This window comes from Camelina sativa, chromosome 8 (genome assembly GCF_000633955.1).
Source record: "Camelina sativa cultivar DH55 chromosome 8, Cs, whole genome shotgun sequence".
NCBI lineage: Eukaryota > Viridiplantae > Streptophyta > Magnoliopsida > Brassicales > Brassicaceae > Camelina > Camelina sativa.
In genome coordinates this window covers 12,808,810-12,824,966 of record NC_025692.1, presented here as the reverse complement: position 1 = coordinate 12,824,966, position 16,157 = coordinate 12,808,810, and the positions used below count along the sequence as shown (strand labels likewise).

The 16,157-nt window shown below is 41.6% G+C and overlaps 2 protein-coding genes across 2 annotated transcripts; both read right to left on the bottom strand.

Annotated features, from left to right (window-relative positions):
- On the bottom strand, positions 343-13,537 carry LOC104709485 (WPP domain-containing protein 3-like). Its single transcript, XM_010426092.1, has 2 exons — positions 13,347-13,537; positions 343-601 (listed from the first exon to the last, which is right to left on the bottom strand). The coding sequence occupies exons 1-2, from the start codon at positions 13,535-13,537 to the stop codon at positions 343-345; spliced, it is 450 nt and encodes a 149-aa protein (XP_010424394.1).
- On the bottom strand, positions 14,270-15,213 carry LOC104709484 (agamous-like MADS-box protein AGL93). The gene has a single exon (XM_010426091.1). It carries the CDS (start codon positions 15,122-15,124, stop codon positions 14,270-14,272), a length of 855 nt encoding a protein of 284 aa, XP_010424393.1. The 5' UTR covers positions 15,125-15,213.

Sequence of the window (16,157 nt, the reverse complement as noted above, 5' to 3'; positions counted from 1 at the left end):
CTGAAAAATTCCAGCTTAATCTTAATGGTATAAGATTACAAGAATACTATTCCAAACTCAATTTCAAAACGCTACATAACCTAATGGGTAAGCTGCAAATAGAGTTACTACTAGTAGTTGTCGATGCAAATGTCTGTTGAAAAAAATCAAACTAGACTAGAAGATATAAGCTGATGCCATAGAGACATAAGCCGATACATATCGTTGTAACATCCATAGAGGCCTAAGCTGATGTCAAAGCAAGCAACGAGTCATATTAGAAAGAATAAACACCTTCAAAATCCACAAGTCATATTTAAAAGAAGAATCTAGCACAAGCAAAAGGAGAGTAAAACTGAAACATTAAACCTCTTCTGGTTCAGGAACTGCAGTTGCGTTCATCTTCTTCCATCGGTCCTCCGCACATTTAGTGATAGGATAGCTAAACTCTTCGGTATAGGCCTCAAGATTTTTAATCCCATCACTCGACATGAGCTTTGATCCGACGACGTAAGCATCTTCCTCGATAGATTTCGCAACGGCGGAAGCTTCCTCAGGGTTAAGCGTTTCGTATCTCTTGGAGAGGCACGAGTTTGTGGATAATATATTGATAAGTGACAAGCTTAACAGAGGCTAAAGTCGATTACTTTAGCTTGAATAAACTTGAACCAAGGATTTAGAGAACTTGTCTAGATTTGTTTTGGAATAAACATCAACGAACTCAAAACGCAACAGAACCAAAACAGAGCAAAAGAAATGAAAACAGAGCACACCGAACAAATGTTTACCCAGTTCATTTCCGTTAACGAGGAAGCTACATCTGGGCCGGGAACTGACTCCCGGAATCCACTAAGCACAGAGTTTACCACAAAGAGATCTCTCACCCACTAAACCCCTTACAAGCTCACTCGATTCAATCTCTCTAGTCTCTCTCTGTTTTCCCAAGAATATAAGACACAAGTTTACTCTTTGTTTATGTTCTCTCTACTCAACCTTATCTCTCTCTCTCATACATACACTTGCTTAAATAGATGCTTGCTAATTAACCCTAGTTTCCTTTCTAGCCACTTCGACAAGTTGCCTCTTCCTTGGCGTTATTGTAGTGACATCACTCGGTCTCTTTGCAGGGAGCAAATAAGACGAATTCCTCTTTTGCTTTTGCTTTTACAGGCTCGGCGGCAAAATCGGATTGTTGCAGCTTGTGGTCCTGAACATGAGTCATCACTTGAGCTGGCACTACTTGTCCTCCAAGCTTCTTTTGAATTTTGTCTCATTCTTTGTTCACTAATTCCTAACAAAACTCCACCTAGTGAATCAAGAACAACAATAAAAAAACATGTCAAGTGTACTTACCTTTAATGAGAGAGAGATTTTGGTTTGATTAGTCTTTGGATTCCATTCCCGGTTCCTGAGTACTCAGTCTTCACACATAGCAAGTTTAATGCTGCTTGAAACTTGCTAACGAGCACAACCTTGGTAAAGATATCTATAGGATTTACATCTGTGGATATCTTTGTCACTTCCACAACTCCATCTGCTATGCAATCTTGGATCTTATGGAACTTGATGTCAATTTGCTTCGTCCATTCATGGTGTGATAACAGGCTTTTCACCCAGGGTATAAATTCCCTATGAAGTTGTAGTACAAAGGGTTATCAATCCAAATGGTTGTTATCCTAGCAGATATGATGCAATCAGAAGCAAGCAAGTCAAGCCAAGCAATAAATGGTTTTGTCTAACAATCCAAAAATAATAAAAGAAAAGAATATAAACAAGGAACCACACGACCTAAGCACTCGATGCAAGCATTCGAGTACAGGATCGGGTGGGGTGATCGAGTAAACAAAGAACGTATGAACAACCCGAGTGGTTAATCGAAGCAGGTGAGCGTGTACCTGTTCGGGTAAGGGATCGAGTCATGAATAAAAATGCAAACAATTAAAATACGAAAGCTTCTAAGGATGGGGTAATCGATTCCTAAGTTTTTCTGACCAATACAGATGTCTTACATGCCTCAAGCAAATATTCCCTAGACAATGAATATCTAAAATCTTGTTAGAACACTCTCGTGATAGAAACAATCAACCTTGATCACTCCCCTACCCAACTCTCGTTGGAGAAACATGACCAAGCAGGCAATATGAACCGATTCATTATTGTCAATAGACCCCTTACTCATCTAATCTCTTAGGCTAAGTGAGTAAATCTCTAGCATTAGTTGATTCAAGCATTTCATCTACACCTCTCGGTGGTAAAACACCTTAGATCTTAATCTCACCCTCTCGGTTTGTTGACAACATTAAGAACACCAATCAAGAAGGGAATTTATAAAACATAAACAAGCAAACTAAGACATCCTAACCGATCAAGAACACAAAATCATCTATCCCATCCCTAGAAAATTTACTACATTACTCAGAAATCATTGCAAAAGACATAGAAACAAAGATAAACGAAAATTGCATTGTATTGAAAGATAGAGTAGAGAAAATAGAGTACAAAGTAGAAATCTAAAGAAATAACAAAAAGATATAAAATAAATCCTAACAAAAGTGGAAAAGAGTTTGAGTCGCTCTAGATCTCTCTCATAAGCTCTCGCTCTCTGCTTTGAGGGTCGGCGGCTTGCTAGGGCGAGAGGAAGAAGAGGGGGTTTATATATGGAAACCCATTAACCCTAGCTTCCCAGTCCTGCCCGAGGGTCTGCTCGATGGGATGCACGAGGGTGTGCTCGGGTTGCTCTTCAGGTAGGTCCTCGGATTGTTCTTTCTGTTCTTCGATCCTCTTCGATCGGGTTGGTGTTCAGACTGTTCTTCCTGCTCTATAGCTCCTTCGGGTACATGCTCAGATTTGACCTTGTTTCTCCCCGTTTTCGGCTCTTAAGCACTTGTTTTCATCCAAATTATGCAAATGCGAGAATGCAACACCCTAAATGGCCTAAATGTGGATTCCTACAGTAAATGACCTAAAATGCTAAGATTATGATAGAAACAATGCAAAATATGGACAAAAAGTGATGCATCGAGAGGTCCAGAATTATCACCCATGTAACCGCTTGCAGGGTGCATTGAGTAGGGCATCTGATACGGCATCTGGTAAGGCATAGGGAAGGTACCTGAGTGGTCACCCGATTGGGTGTTCGACTGGGGCATCGGATAGGGCATCGTGTACCCCATTGGGTTAGGCGTCGGATAGGCATCTGAGTGGCTTCTCCGCGATCTGTCGGGTCTGGTGACATCCTCCTCTGCTTGGGGCTCGTAGGACGATGCCCTGTGAGGCTCTGGAGGTGTCAGTCCTCGAATTCCTCCTAGCGGTCCGCTTCTCCCCATCCATGTGGGTGCATATGCCGAAGTGGGAGTTGAGGCACAAANACCCATTAACCCTAGCTTCCCAGTCCTGCCCGAGGGTCTGCTCGATGGGATGCACGAGGGTGTGCTCGGGTTGCTCTTCAGGTAGGTCCTCGGATTGTTCTTTCTGTTCTTCGATCCTCTTCGATCGGGTTGGTGTTCAGACTGTTCTTCCTGCTCTATAGCTCCTTCGGGTACATGCTCAGATTTGACCTTGTTTCTCCCCGTTTTCGGCTCTTAAGCACTTGTTTTCATCCAAATTATGCAAATGCGAGAATGCAACACCCTAAATGGCCTAAATGTGGATTCCTACAGTAAATGACCTAAAATGCTAAGATTATGATAGAAACAATGCAAAATATGGACAAAAAGTGATGCATCGAGAGGTCCAGAATTATCACCCATGTAACCGCTTGCAGGGTGCATTGAGTAGGGCATCTGATACGGCATCTGGTAAGGCATAGGGAAGGTACCTGAGTGGTCACCCGATTGGGTGTTCGACTGGGGCATCGGATAGGGCATCGTGTACCCCATTGGGTTAGGCGTCGGATAGGCATCTGAGTGGCTTCTCCGCGATCTGTCGGGTCTGGTGACATCCTCCTCTGCTTGGGGCTCGTAGGACGATGCCCTGTGAGGCTCTGGAGGTGTCAGTCCTCGAATTCCTCCTAGCGGTCCGCTTCTCCCCATCCATGTGGGTGCATATGCCGAAGTGGGAGTTGAGGCACAAATTGCCTTGTCTTGCAGCTCCTTGATCTGTCCTCCCATTACCTTCACTGAGCCAGTGAGGTCTTTTACATTCTTGGCTAGGAACTTGTTCATCCTTTTCAGCCAGCTGATCCTCTTGTGAGCTTCCCTCACCCCAACAGGTTGCTTTTGAGAGCACACATACTCCTCAAAATCATACTCATCCGAGTTGTCTCCCTGTTCTTGCCCAGTCGTCTCTCTCTCTCCTGCCTCGGACTCCTCTTCCGGGTTGTATAGCTCCTCCAAAGGTGGTGTGAAGTCTATGTTATCCCCTAGCCGGATTTTGGTGCACACGATGTTGGGCAGGATCATTTGGGTGGCTCCAGCAGTTGGATGGACAAACTTGAAGAGCAGCATGTTGGTTGGCTTTTCATAAGCCAGGAACCTCGCCAATATGAGGTAGTCGATGTCTAGCCATCTCGGCTCATGAACCACTTCCTTTAGGGGCACATCGCAAGCTACCAAAATTGGTGTGACCAATCCTCCTATGGAGATCTCTCTAGCTCTATCTCTCCTCTCAGTTTTCATTGCCCAAGACTTCAGGTAGAGGAACTGGTCGAGCAGCACAAAGACCATCCTAGTATCCGCAACATCCCCTACTAGCGGTGTACCATCCCTAGCATTGGCTAAGACTCCACACAAGGCAATGTCTAGCATCTGGAGCTCATGATCGTTCACATTCCCAGTCTCCTTCCTAGCGAATATGGTACAAGCTAGAGACTTGTGAAAATACCTCAAAACAGGGCTCCTTATTTGAGCTGATTTGGAGCTTGTAGACTAGTAAGGAAGCTTGTCGCCTATTGTCAGCCATAGGGACTTCATCTCCTCCTTGCTCACCTCCATGTTTTCTCCACTCCCAGCCTTGAAACCATAGAGCTTCTCCATCTCCTTGAATGTAAGCCGGTACTCATTGTTTCATACAGAGAAGGTGATGAACCCAATCCCCCCATCAGGTAGTAGGGTCGAGTGGTCTTAAAAAAAGTATAACCGCAGCGTGGAGAGGAAGTGAACCGTCTCCTCCTCATAAGCCTCAAGGTTGGCTTGCATCATCTTGCCCAGATGACACATGTCGAACAGGAACTCGATGTCTCTAGCGATGCCCAACTGCTTCATCGTTTCTCGGTGAGGGTAGCGGGTACCAACAAAATTCATCTTGCGGAAGACTTTGAAGAGATTGGCCGGAGTCTCCACCTCTTTCTGCTTCAGCCTCCGCGAAGCCTGGCGTGTGCGGTCTCTCTGCTCCTCCTCTCGGTCACGGCTCTCCTCCTCTGTGTCTTGATCCTCTTCCTCAGCTGCTCTCTCGGCCACCTTCTCAGCCCTTTCAGAGGCTGGTCTCTTCCTCTTGAAACCGCAATTCTGCTCCTTAACCGCGAGGTTTGGATCTCCTCTGGTTCTCCTCCACCAGCATTAGAATCGACCTCCATAGGATCAGTAACGGTTCTCTCAGGCGTAGACAGGTCCCTACGTCGAGGAGATCGGCGGATTGCAACAGCTACTGGGTCTGGAGAGAGAACACGGGCATCTACCCGATCGGTTGCTCGAGCACCTTCTCGGGTGGTGGATCGGGTTGAGCATCGGGTTAGGGATACAAAACGTCCACTCAACGGTTGGGAACGCGACACGTCTCCTCCTCCCTGGGAATCACGAGCTTCGGCGGCTTCACCTCCGGTTCTAGCAGCGGCGGAGGTTGATTTGCTCCTCTTCTTTTGGTAGGTCTTCATCTTTGGTGCCATTAGTGGATCCTTGAATGTAAAACCAGAGACTAGGCCGAGATTAATAGGGTTAGTCCACAAAGACAAAGAAAACTCGATTTCTAGAGAGAGAGAGAAGAAGTTTGGAAGACAAAGAGTTTAGGGTTTAGAGAAAACTTAGGGAATTATGGAGTTGTGGAGTTGAGGCTTCTTAAATAGAGAGGGTTGGCTTCTTGGGGTTCACCGAGAGTGGGCTTGGGGCTGTTGAATTCGGACTTCACTCGCCACTCGAAGCGGAACACGACCAGGCGCGTCGGGTACGGATTCGCGTAGAGCCTCGAGTTCCCCAAAATTTCTCTTTCNCGGGTTCCCCAAAATTTCCTTTTCCTCTTTTTTTGTTTTTTTTTTATAAATGTAAATATGCAAAAATAGAAAATAAGATAAAATAAATAAGTAAGAATTAAAACAAAATAAAGGATACATTTGGGACTTCCTCCCAAGTGAGCTTGTTTTAAGTCACTAAGCTTGACTCCTCATGCTCTTTAAACATGGGATTTAGGAGGGAAAGGTTCTGGAATCCTTTCCACTGTAGGAGGCTGATTCAATGGATTCTCCAAGTCTTGTCTAGGTTCCACATCAAATGTAGTGTTGACTTCTTCAAGATGCTTGACTTTTCTCTGCTTTGTCTTAGTGGAAAAGACTTGACCATCAATGGTTGGCCCTTTAATACCTTTCTTAACATCAAAATCCATCTTGAAATGCTCCTCATGCTCAATTCTGATCTTGCCTTGTTTCACATCAATCACTGCTCCTATTGTTGCCAAGAATGGTCTTCCTAGGATTAGTGGATCATCTGGTTTCCTATCCATATCAAGGATCATGAAATCAGTAGGAACTTCCACTCTTCCAATCCTGAGAGGCAAGTTTTCCAGGACACCAATCGGATGTCTGATTGTTCTATCAGCTAAACCAAATACAGACTACTCGGTTTAAAACTGCTGAAACCCATCTTGTTGGCAACTGACAGTGGCATGATTCTGACTGAAGCTCCCAAATCGCACAAACAGTTGTCAAAAATCCGGAGTCCTATTGAACACGGCAGAGTAAAAGAGCCGAGATCCTCTAATTTCTCCTCGATTCGCAACTCGGGATCTAAACACACTCCACTCCTCAATATTGCATTCCCAATCTCCTTGATAGCCTCCTTAACCTCAATCTCCAGCTGAGCTACTTCCTTGGCGATTTCCTCTTGAATTCATTTGGTGGCAAGAGTTTAGGAGGTGGAGCTTTTCGCTTGGCTATTCGCTCTGCAAGTGCCTCTAACTGGATGTCAAGAGCGGCGTTGAACCTTTCCTCTAGTTCACCTTCTTCAGCTTGAGGGAGTTAAGGTTGATCTTTCATCTGAACATCTACTCGATGTATCATCCGATCACCATTATCAGGTGAGTCATCGGGTCCTACCTCGGGTGGTTCTTCAATTTGTGATTCTCGAACTAGTGCTCGATCATCAACTCGATCAGTCTCCTCGAGTAAAGGCTTGGGTTCGTACTCGGATATGTAGTACTGATACTCATTCGTCCCATTCGTCCTGGCAACGGCGCCAAATTGATAACAAGATTTTCATCCAGGGTATCAATTCCCTATGCAGTTGTAGTACAAAGGGTTATCAATCCAAATGGTTGTTATGGTAGCAGATAGGATGCAATCAGAAGCAAGCAAGTCAAGCCAAGCAATAAATGGTTTTGTCTAACAATCCTAAAATAATAAAAGAAAATAATATAAACAAGGAATCACACGACCTAAGCACTCGATGCAAGCATTCGAGTACAGGATCGGGTGGGGTGATCGAGTAAAAAAGGAACGTATGAACAACCCGAGTGGTTACTCGAAGCAGGTGATCGTGTACCTGTTCGGGTAAGGGATCGAGTGATGAATAAAAATGCAAACAATTAAAATACGAAAGCTTCTAAGGATGGGGTAATAGAATCCTAAGTTTTCCTGACCAATACAGATGTCTTACATGCCTCAAGCAAATATTCCCTAGACAATGAATATCTAAAATCTTGTTAAAACACTCTCGTGATAGAAACAATCAACCTTGATCACTCCCCTACCCAACTCTCGTTGGAGAAACATGACCAAGCAGGCAATATGAACCGATTCATTATTGTCAATAAACCCCTTACTCATCTAATCTCTTAGGCTAAGTGAGTAAATCTCTAGCATTGGTTGATTCAAGCATTTCATCTACACCTCTCGGTGGTAAAACACCTTAGATCTAATCTCACCCTCTCGGTTTGTTGACAGCATTAAGAACACCAATCTAGAAGGGAATTTATAAAACATAAACAATCAAACTAAGACATCCTAACCGATCAAGAACACAAAATCATCTATCCCATCCCTAGAAACTTTACTACACTACTCAGAAATCATTGCAAAAGACATAGAAACAAAGATAAACGAAAATTGCATTGTAATGAAAGATAGAGTAGAGAAAATAGAGTACAAAGTAGAAATCTAAAGAAATAACAAAAAGATATAAAATAAATCCTAAAAAAAGTGGAAAAGAGTTTGAGTCGCTCTAGATCTCTCTCATAAGCTCTTGCTCTCTGGCTTGAGGGTCTGCGGCATGCTAGGGCGAGAGGAAAAAGAGGGGGGTTTATATATGGAAACCCATTAACCCTAGCTTCCCAATCCTGCCCGAGGGTCTGCTCGATGGGATGCACGAGGATGTGCTCGGGTTGCTCTTCAGGTAGGTCCTCGGATTATTCTTTCTGTTCTTAGATCCTCTTCAATCGGGTTGGTGTTTGGACTGTTTTTCATGCTCCATAGTTCCTTCAGATACATGCTCAGATTTGACCTTGTTTCTCCCCGTTTTCGGCTCTTAAGCACCTGTTTTCATCCAAATTATGCAAATGCGAGAATGCAACACCCTAAATGGCCTAAATGTGGATTCCTACAGTAAATGACCTAAAAATGCTAAGGTTATGATAGAAACAATGCAAAATATGGACAAAAAGTGATGCTTAAAACATGTAAATTAGAGAGTTATCATGGTGCACATTGTTCTTTGAAAGAGCTATGGCGCCTTGAGAGTCACAGAAAATCTCAACTGCCTTCTGATCATAGCCAAAGTCCTTCAATAAACCTTTACGCCATAATGCTTCTCTTACTGCTTCACTCAGAGACATGTACTTGGCTTCAGTGGAGGACATAGCCACCACTTTCCGTAAACACGACCTCCAACTAATAGTATTTCTACCAAGGATGAAGACCATGCCACCAGTAGACCTTCTTCTATCGACATCTACTGCGTGATCAGAGTCACAAAAACCTCTAATGAGGAAATCAGACCCTTTTCGGTAGCACAACTTCATCTTTTGTGTTCCCGTGATGTATCTTAACACCCACTTGACTCCTAACCATTGTTCTTTGATTGGTTTACTCATAAATCTGCTAATGACACCAACAGGATAGGCCAAGTCTAGCCTTGTTCCGATCATAGCATACATAATGCTCCCAACGGCATTAGAGTATGGAACTATCTTCATGTACTCCTTGTCTTTGTGCAGTTGCTCTTCAGTAGCAGCCTGCATCTTTAGGTGAACTCCACGTGGAGTGTCTTGCTTCTTCGCTTGTTCCATCTTGTACAGTTCCAATACTTTTTCCAGATAACCTTCTTGGGAGAGCTTCAATGTTCCTCTTTCTCGGTCTCTTATGATCTCCATGCCAAGTATCTTCTTCGCTGCTCCCAAGTCCTTCATCTCAAATCTTTCACTGAGTTTCTGTTTCAAACTTGAAATTACACTCATGTCTTTAGCTGCCACCAACATGTCATCAACATAGATGAGCAAGTAGATTTTAGAACCATCCTCAAGGGTCTTGATGTAAGCGCAATTGTCTCTAGCACTCTCCTCAAAATCAATCTCAGTCATGAAACTGTCGAATTTCTGGTTCCACTTTCTTGGTGACTGTTTCAGGACGTATAGTGACTTGTTGAGTAGACACACTTGTCCTAGTTGGAACTGACTCTCAAAACCTTCAGGGATCTCCATATAAATCTTTTCTTCTAACTCTATGTGGAGAAATGCAGTCTTGACGTCTAACTGTTCCAATTCATAATCTTCTTCTACGAAAATGGCTAACAAGATCCTTATGGACACATGTTTTACCACTCGTGCGAAGACATCAGTGTAATCAACACCTTCTATTTGTGCATACCCTTTAGCAACAAGTCTGGCCTTGAATCTCGGCTTCTCAACTTCAGGAATCCCAGGCTTACGCGTGAAAATCCACTTGCAATCGATGATCCTTTGTCCTTTAGGCGGTATGATTGCAGTCCATGTGTGATTCTTAAGTAAAGAATCCATCTCTTCGAGTATTCCACTTCTCCATAATTCCCAATCAGCATCTCGTAGTGCAGCTTGATAGATTGCAAGTTCTGTTTTGTATCCATCGAATGTGGTGACCAGAGCCTCTCCATCAAATTCATCTTCATCATCTGTTTCTTCTCCAAAGTAGCCATCCACATCAAATCTCCTAGGAGCAGTGATGTGTCTCCTTTCTCTATCACGAACCAAATGATAACTCTCAGGTGAATCATGTGCAGGATCTTCAGGGACTGCGTTCTCCTCTGTTTGGTGACCGTTTTGAACAGGTGAGTGATCTCTCAGGGATTATGTTTCTTCCAGGAGATCTCCACCCAAGCGTGTATCACCTGTTTCTTCAATATCAATATCCAGAGAACCGCTTGATGCTTCTTCTTTAGAGTTTTGATTTCCCTACATCAGATCCTTGTAGACTGCATTCTCTTGAAATAACACATTTCTACTTACTGCAACTTTCGTTTCTTCTAGTAACCATACCTTGTACCCTTTCACTCCTTCTGGATAGCCTAGAAATACTCTTTTCTTGGCTCTAGGAACTAGTTTGCCTTCATCCGTATGAACAAAAGCAACACATCCAAATCTCTTTAAATAACTGTAAACTGGAGATTTTCTTGTCCATTTCTTATCAGGGATCTCAAAGTTTAATACAAATGAGGGTGTTTTGTTGATCAAGATTACTGCTGTGTTAGTAGCTTCAGCCCAAAATCTCTTAGGCATTCCAGAATCACTCAACATGCTTCTTACTTTCTCCATAATCGTGCGATTCATCCTCTCTGCAACACCGTTCTGTTGGGGCGTGTAAACACATGTTCTGTGTCTCGCTAAGCCTCTCTCCTTGCATAACTCATTGAATAGGTGATTACAGAATTCTAAAACGTTGTCGGTTCTTAAGATCTTGATCTTCCTCTCTGCTTGATTCTCCACCAAAGTGCTCCATTCAACAAATTTTTCAAATGCCTCGTCCTTGTGCTTTAGGAAGTAAACCCATGTCTTTCTCGAGTAGTCATCGATGAATGAGATGAAGTACTGACATTTTCCCAAAGACAGTGGCACTGCTGAAGCTCCCCATAAATCCGAATGTACGTAGTCGAGCTTGTTTTTGGTACCGTGAGTAGTTAAGACAAAGTTGACTCTCTTTGCTTTTCCGTAAATACAGTCTTCACACATCTTTAGAGTTGTGATCCTTTTCTTGTCCAGAAAACCTCTCTTTGCCAAGATTTCAATGTTTTTCTGACTAATGTGGCCCAATCTCCAGTGCCATAAGACTATATCGTCAGGTGACCTCTCAGCCGCGAGAGACTGACCAGTTTTGGGTCTTCCTTGAAGAAGATAACGTTTCTCATGCCTCTTTCCCACCAGAATGGTATGATCTTCTTCTTTTATCTTAAGGATCCCGTTCTTGGATTAAAAACTGCATCCTTGCTCTTCCATTGTTGCCATAGATAGCAGGTTTCTGTCCATATCAGGAATGTACCTCACATGTGTGAGCAATACTGTTGATCCATCCTCATTTCTGATCCTGATATTGGTGATACCTCTGACCTTTGATGTAGTTTTGTTTCCCATCCTCACTGATCCTCCAGCATCTTCACTTATTTCTTCAAACCAGTCTCTCTTGTGAGTCATGTGATAGCTGCATCCTGTATCCATGATCCACTCATTCTCCAAATTTACTTCTGCAGAATAAAGTGCTTCAGACACATAATGCCCTGCACCATCAGCTGAGTTTCCTTTCACCATTGCAGCTTCTCCTTTGCAGTCGTTTCCCTGATCCCTCTTGTTTCCTTGTGACATGCCTTTGTTTGGACATGCGTTTTTTAAATGTCCTTCTTCTCCACAAGTCCAGCAATCTTTTCTACTCTTAGACTTAGATCAGGACCTATTCTTGTTTCCCTTCTAATTCTGCTCAGACCTTCCTCTGTTCTCAGTTTTGTCTTTTGCATACAATACTTCAGCTTGACCTTTGATACTCTTCTTATTTGACCCAAACTCTAACTCCTTAGAGTATATAGCAGTTAGAACCTCATCTAGAGTTAACCTAGTTCTTCTAGTACTATATTTCAGGGTGTCTCTTAACTGATCAAACTGCCTAGGAAGCGACTTAAGCGACATGTACAAGTTGTCTAGAGCTTTGATCATAGAAGCTGCAGTCTTCTCTTTCTTGATCTTCCTCAGTACTTGATCTGAAACGCTCAACACTATGGTGCTCCTTGCCTTTCTTCTTTTCTCCTCGAGAAGCTCGTCTATCTCCTTTGCTTCTTTCCCCTTTTCTTTGGTTCCACCTTCGTCACCCTTAGACTCTTATAGATCTGAGACTGAAACTTGTGTTTCCGAGAGAGCCACCGTTAGACCCAAAATATCCAAGTGAGCCATCAGCTTCTCCTTCCACAGCGTGTAGTCTCCTCGTCCATCAAACTTCTCTACCTCGATCCTTGCCGACAACATGGTTCCTCTGCTTGAGCGGACTTTATAGAACCACCAAACAATGCAACCAACGCTCTGATACCAATTTGACAAGCTTAACAGAGGCTAAAGTTGATTACTTTAGCTTGAATAAACTTGAACCAAGGATTTAGAGAACTTGTCTAGGTTTGTTTTGGAATAAACCCTCAACGAACTCAAAACGCAACAGAACGAAAACAGAGCAAAAGATATGAAAACAGAGCACACCGAACAAATGTTTACCCAGTTCACTTTCGTTAACGAGGAAGCTACGTTTGGGCCGGGAACTGACTCCCGGGATCCACTAATCACAGAGTTTACAACAAATAGATCTCTCACCCACTGAACCCCTTATAGCTTACTCGATTCAATCTCTCTAGTCTCTCTCTGTTTCCCCAAGAACATAAGACACAAGTTTACTCTTTGTTTATGTTCTCTCTACTTAACCTTATCTCTCTCTCATACATACACTTGCTTAAATAGATGCTTGCTCAATAATCCTAGTTCCCTTTCTAGCCGCTTCTACAAGTTGTCTCTTCCTTGGCATTATTGTAGTGACATCACTCGGTCTCTTTGCAGGGAGCAAATAAGACGAATTCCTCTTTTGCTTTTGCTTTTACAGGCTCGGCGGCAAAATCAGATTGTTGCAGCTTGTGGTCCTGAACGTGAGTCATCACTTGAGCTGGCACTACTTGTCCTCCAAGCTTCTTTTGAATTTTGTCTCATTCTTTGTTCACTAATTGCTAACAATAAGCATATTCAAGAGGTAATCGCCGCTTAACTGAGTCGGTGGCCAAACGGAGATCGTGGTGGTTCCTCCATGTTTTTTCTCTGGTTCTGCTTCGACTTTTGAAGATGTTGCGTCAGAACTGCGTTTTTTAGAGCTTTCTGATTCAGGCTGCGGCGTTAAGACGGTGGTGTAGATTGTATCGGCAGTTTCTGCCATTCTTTCCGGTGTAATTAGGGCTACAAGGAAAATATCAGTTTTTCGCGTCGGTTTACAAGTGAAGAATCGTTTGATTGATTGGTTGGTTGGGTATATATAAATTTTAATCATATATAAAACATGACATTGTTTATTGGTTTGTAAATAACTAGACTAGTTCTAACAATATCTTCTGTCGAAGCTGCAACAAGAGCATCTGACATAAGTGTCAAGTAACTTGCTTATCAAATCCTCCTCTTCTCTTACACTACACTTTTCGAATTCATCGCATAATTGCTTCTCTTTCGAGAAGCTCTTCCTCCATTACATCCATTCGTAAAATTGAACCGTTGATTTCACAGAAACAAGGTTCAATTCCTCAATTAGTTTACTTGTCTACATCAATAATGGACATTTAACATTCAATGTCGACTGTATAAAAACTCTTAATATAGCAGGTTTTTCAAGCTCAAATTTAAGACTCAGAAAAAAAAGTAGAAGAAGCCAAGACTATGTTAGTAATTTGAGAAAAAAAAAAATACATTCATTGTCAAGAAAACATACAATTTAAAGGATAATAAAAATTGTCGACTTCTAACAAACCCTAAATCTAAATCGGCCACAAGAAGATACTTTTCGCTAAAAGAGTTAAACTCATAATCTAACATTCATAATCATATACATAATAGAAAATAATAAACCATTGACCTAGTCAAAGACCTAATTCAATTGTACGAAGAGAACATCATTGGATCAACAAAAGACGACGGAATTTTGATTATTCAACCCCGCAAACTGATCAAAGTGGACAAGTGGTGGGGTTTGTGTCTGAATCTGAATCTGAGGAGGAAACACCATGGGAAGATCCGTGTTGTAAATTCTTAGACAAAGTCCTTGTGCCCCAAGTGAAGCCGTACTCATCGATGGGTCAAAGCTAGAAACAGAGTCAGAGTCAGGGAGTTGACAGAAGCTACCGTTGTCATGGTTATAGAGAAAGACTGAAACTTTGCTCTGATGTTGTTGAGTCAATGATGGCGTCGATAGGTCTTGCTCTGTTTTTGACACACCGCTCATCAATGATGGATCTGTTGTGAAGAAGCCGGCGGAAGACACCACAGGGTTCTGATCGGGTTCCGTCTGGTTCTGTAACCAAAGAAGCTTATCTTGTAACACCCGTAGAGAACTCTCTAACGAAGCCTCCATTTCCAATACTTTCTCAGAGAATCTGTTGTCCTTGATATCTAAAGATGTCATTTTGTCTTTGAGGGTCTTCTTATTCAGAAACAGAGAAAAGTCTGTGCTTTTCTTGCGTCTCTCTCTATCGTTTAGTTTGCTGAATCTCTCCACCATGTCTCTAACCTTGGATTGATCTTCCGGCCATGTCTTGATGAGTTCTCCATCATGGCCGTAGTATGTAACACAGACTTCGATATCGCACAGGATTAAAAGCTCGGAGGCTTTCTTAAACATGGTCTGTTCTCTCAAAGAAAGATTTGTTGTCTTCTTTGAAACGGAAGAGAGCGAGGGTTGTTTTTTGAAACATTTTCGGTTTCTCACCGACAACAATTTTGTTGTTTTGTCCTTCGTCAACATTGAAGAAGAAGCCATTGTACGTTGTTTGTTTACAGAGAAAAAAAAATAGAAAAGAAGAAGCTTTAGTTTCTTGACAGAGAGAAAATAAAGGACACTCTTCGAGATTTGAGAAGAATTAGTGTAAAACACGGTTCATAATTTCATTTTTCACCGTTGTAGAATTAGATTTCCATATCTAAGGCCTTCATAATTTTTTTTTTTTTTTTGAAGTGTATTTCTCTTCATTAAATAATATTGATGTACACGTTTACTAATTTAACTGTTTGGATTTTTCTAGTTTGTTGTCACAATCTGAATGAGATTCGGTTTCCATTTTACTAAAATCAATCTAACCATTGTAGTATATAATTAATCACAGTGAACAAAAAAAACCCTACATTGTTCTCACTAGTTTTTTTTTTCTTTTTATTTATCACTAGGATTCAGACTCCCGCCATGGCCAAAGGAAGTATTTTTAAATTAAATTTTTAAATACTAAATAATAAAATTCAAAATTATTTCGCTAAGTTATGTTCAAAAGACATAAACATTTAAATAAACATAACTATTGGGAAAAAAGTTGTAAATAAGATATGGTGAAAAAACATAACTCTACAATGAACAGAAGCAACCGTATGATTTCTTTTTATGGTAAAAGACACAACTCTACAATGAACAGACGCAACCGTACGATTTTACAAAAAAACATATGCCAACCGTGTGATTTTTTTTTCAAATAAATATATTATATAGATATTTTATGGTAAAAGGCACAACTCTACAATGAGCATATACAACTGTATTAGATTCATGATTCCAATTTTTTTTTACTAATTAAGAATTGGAGAAATTTCTTTACTTTTAAAAGAATGAACACTAGAGAATAATTTAGAAAGTTGTAACAACCGTTAAGATTAAAATTTTATATTATTTTGTATCATAGCAAAAGAAATGAAAACAGTTCAAACATACAAATATATATAGATTTCAAAAGATATGAATATTCAAATAAATACAATTATACAATGAATAGTTGCAACTTTTTACCAAAAAAAAAAACAGTTACAAT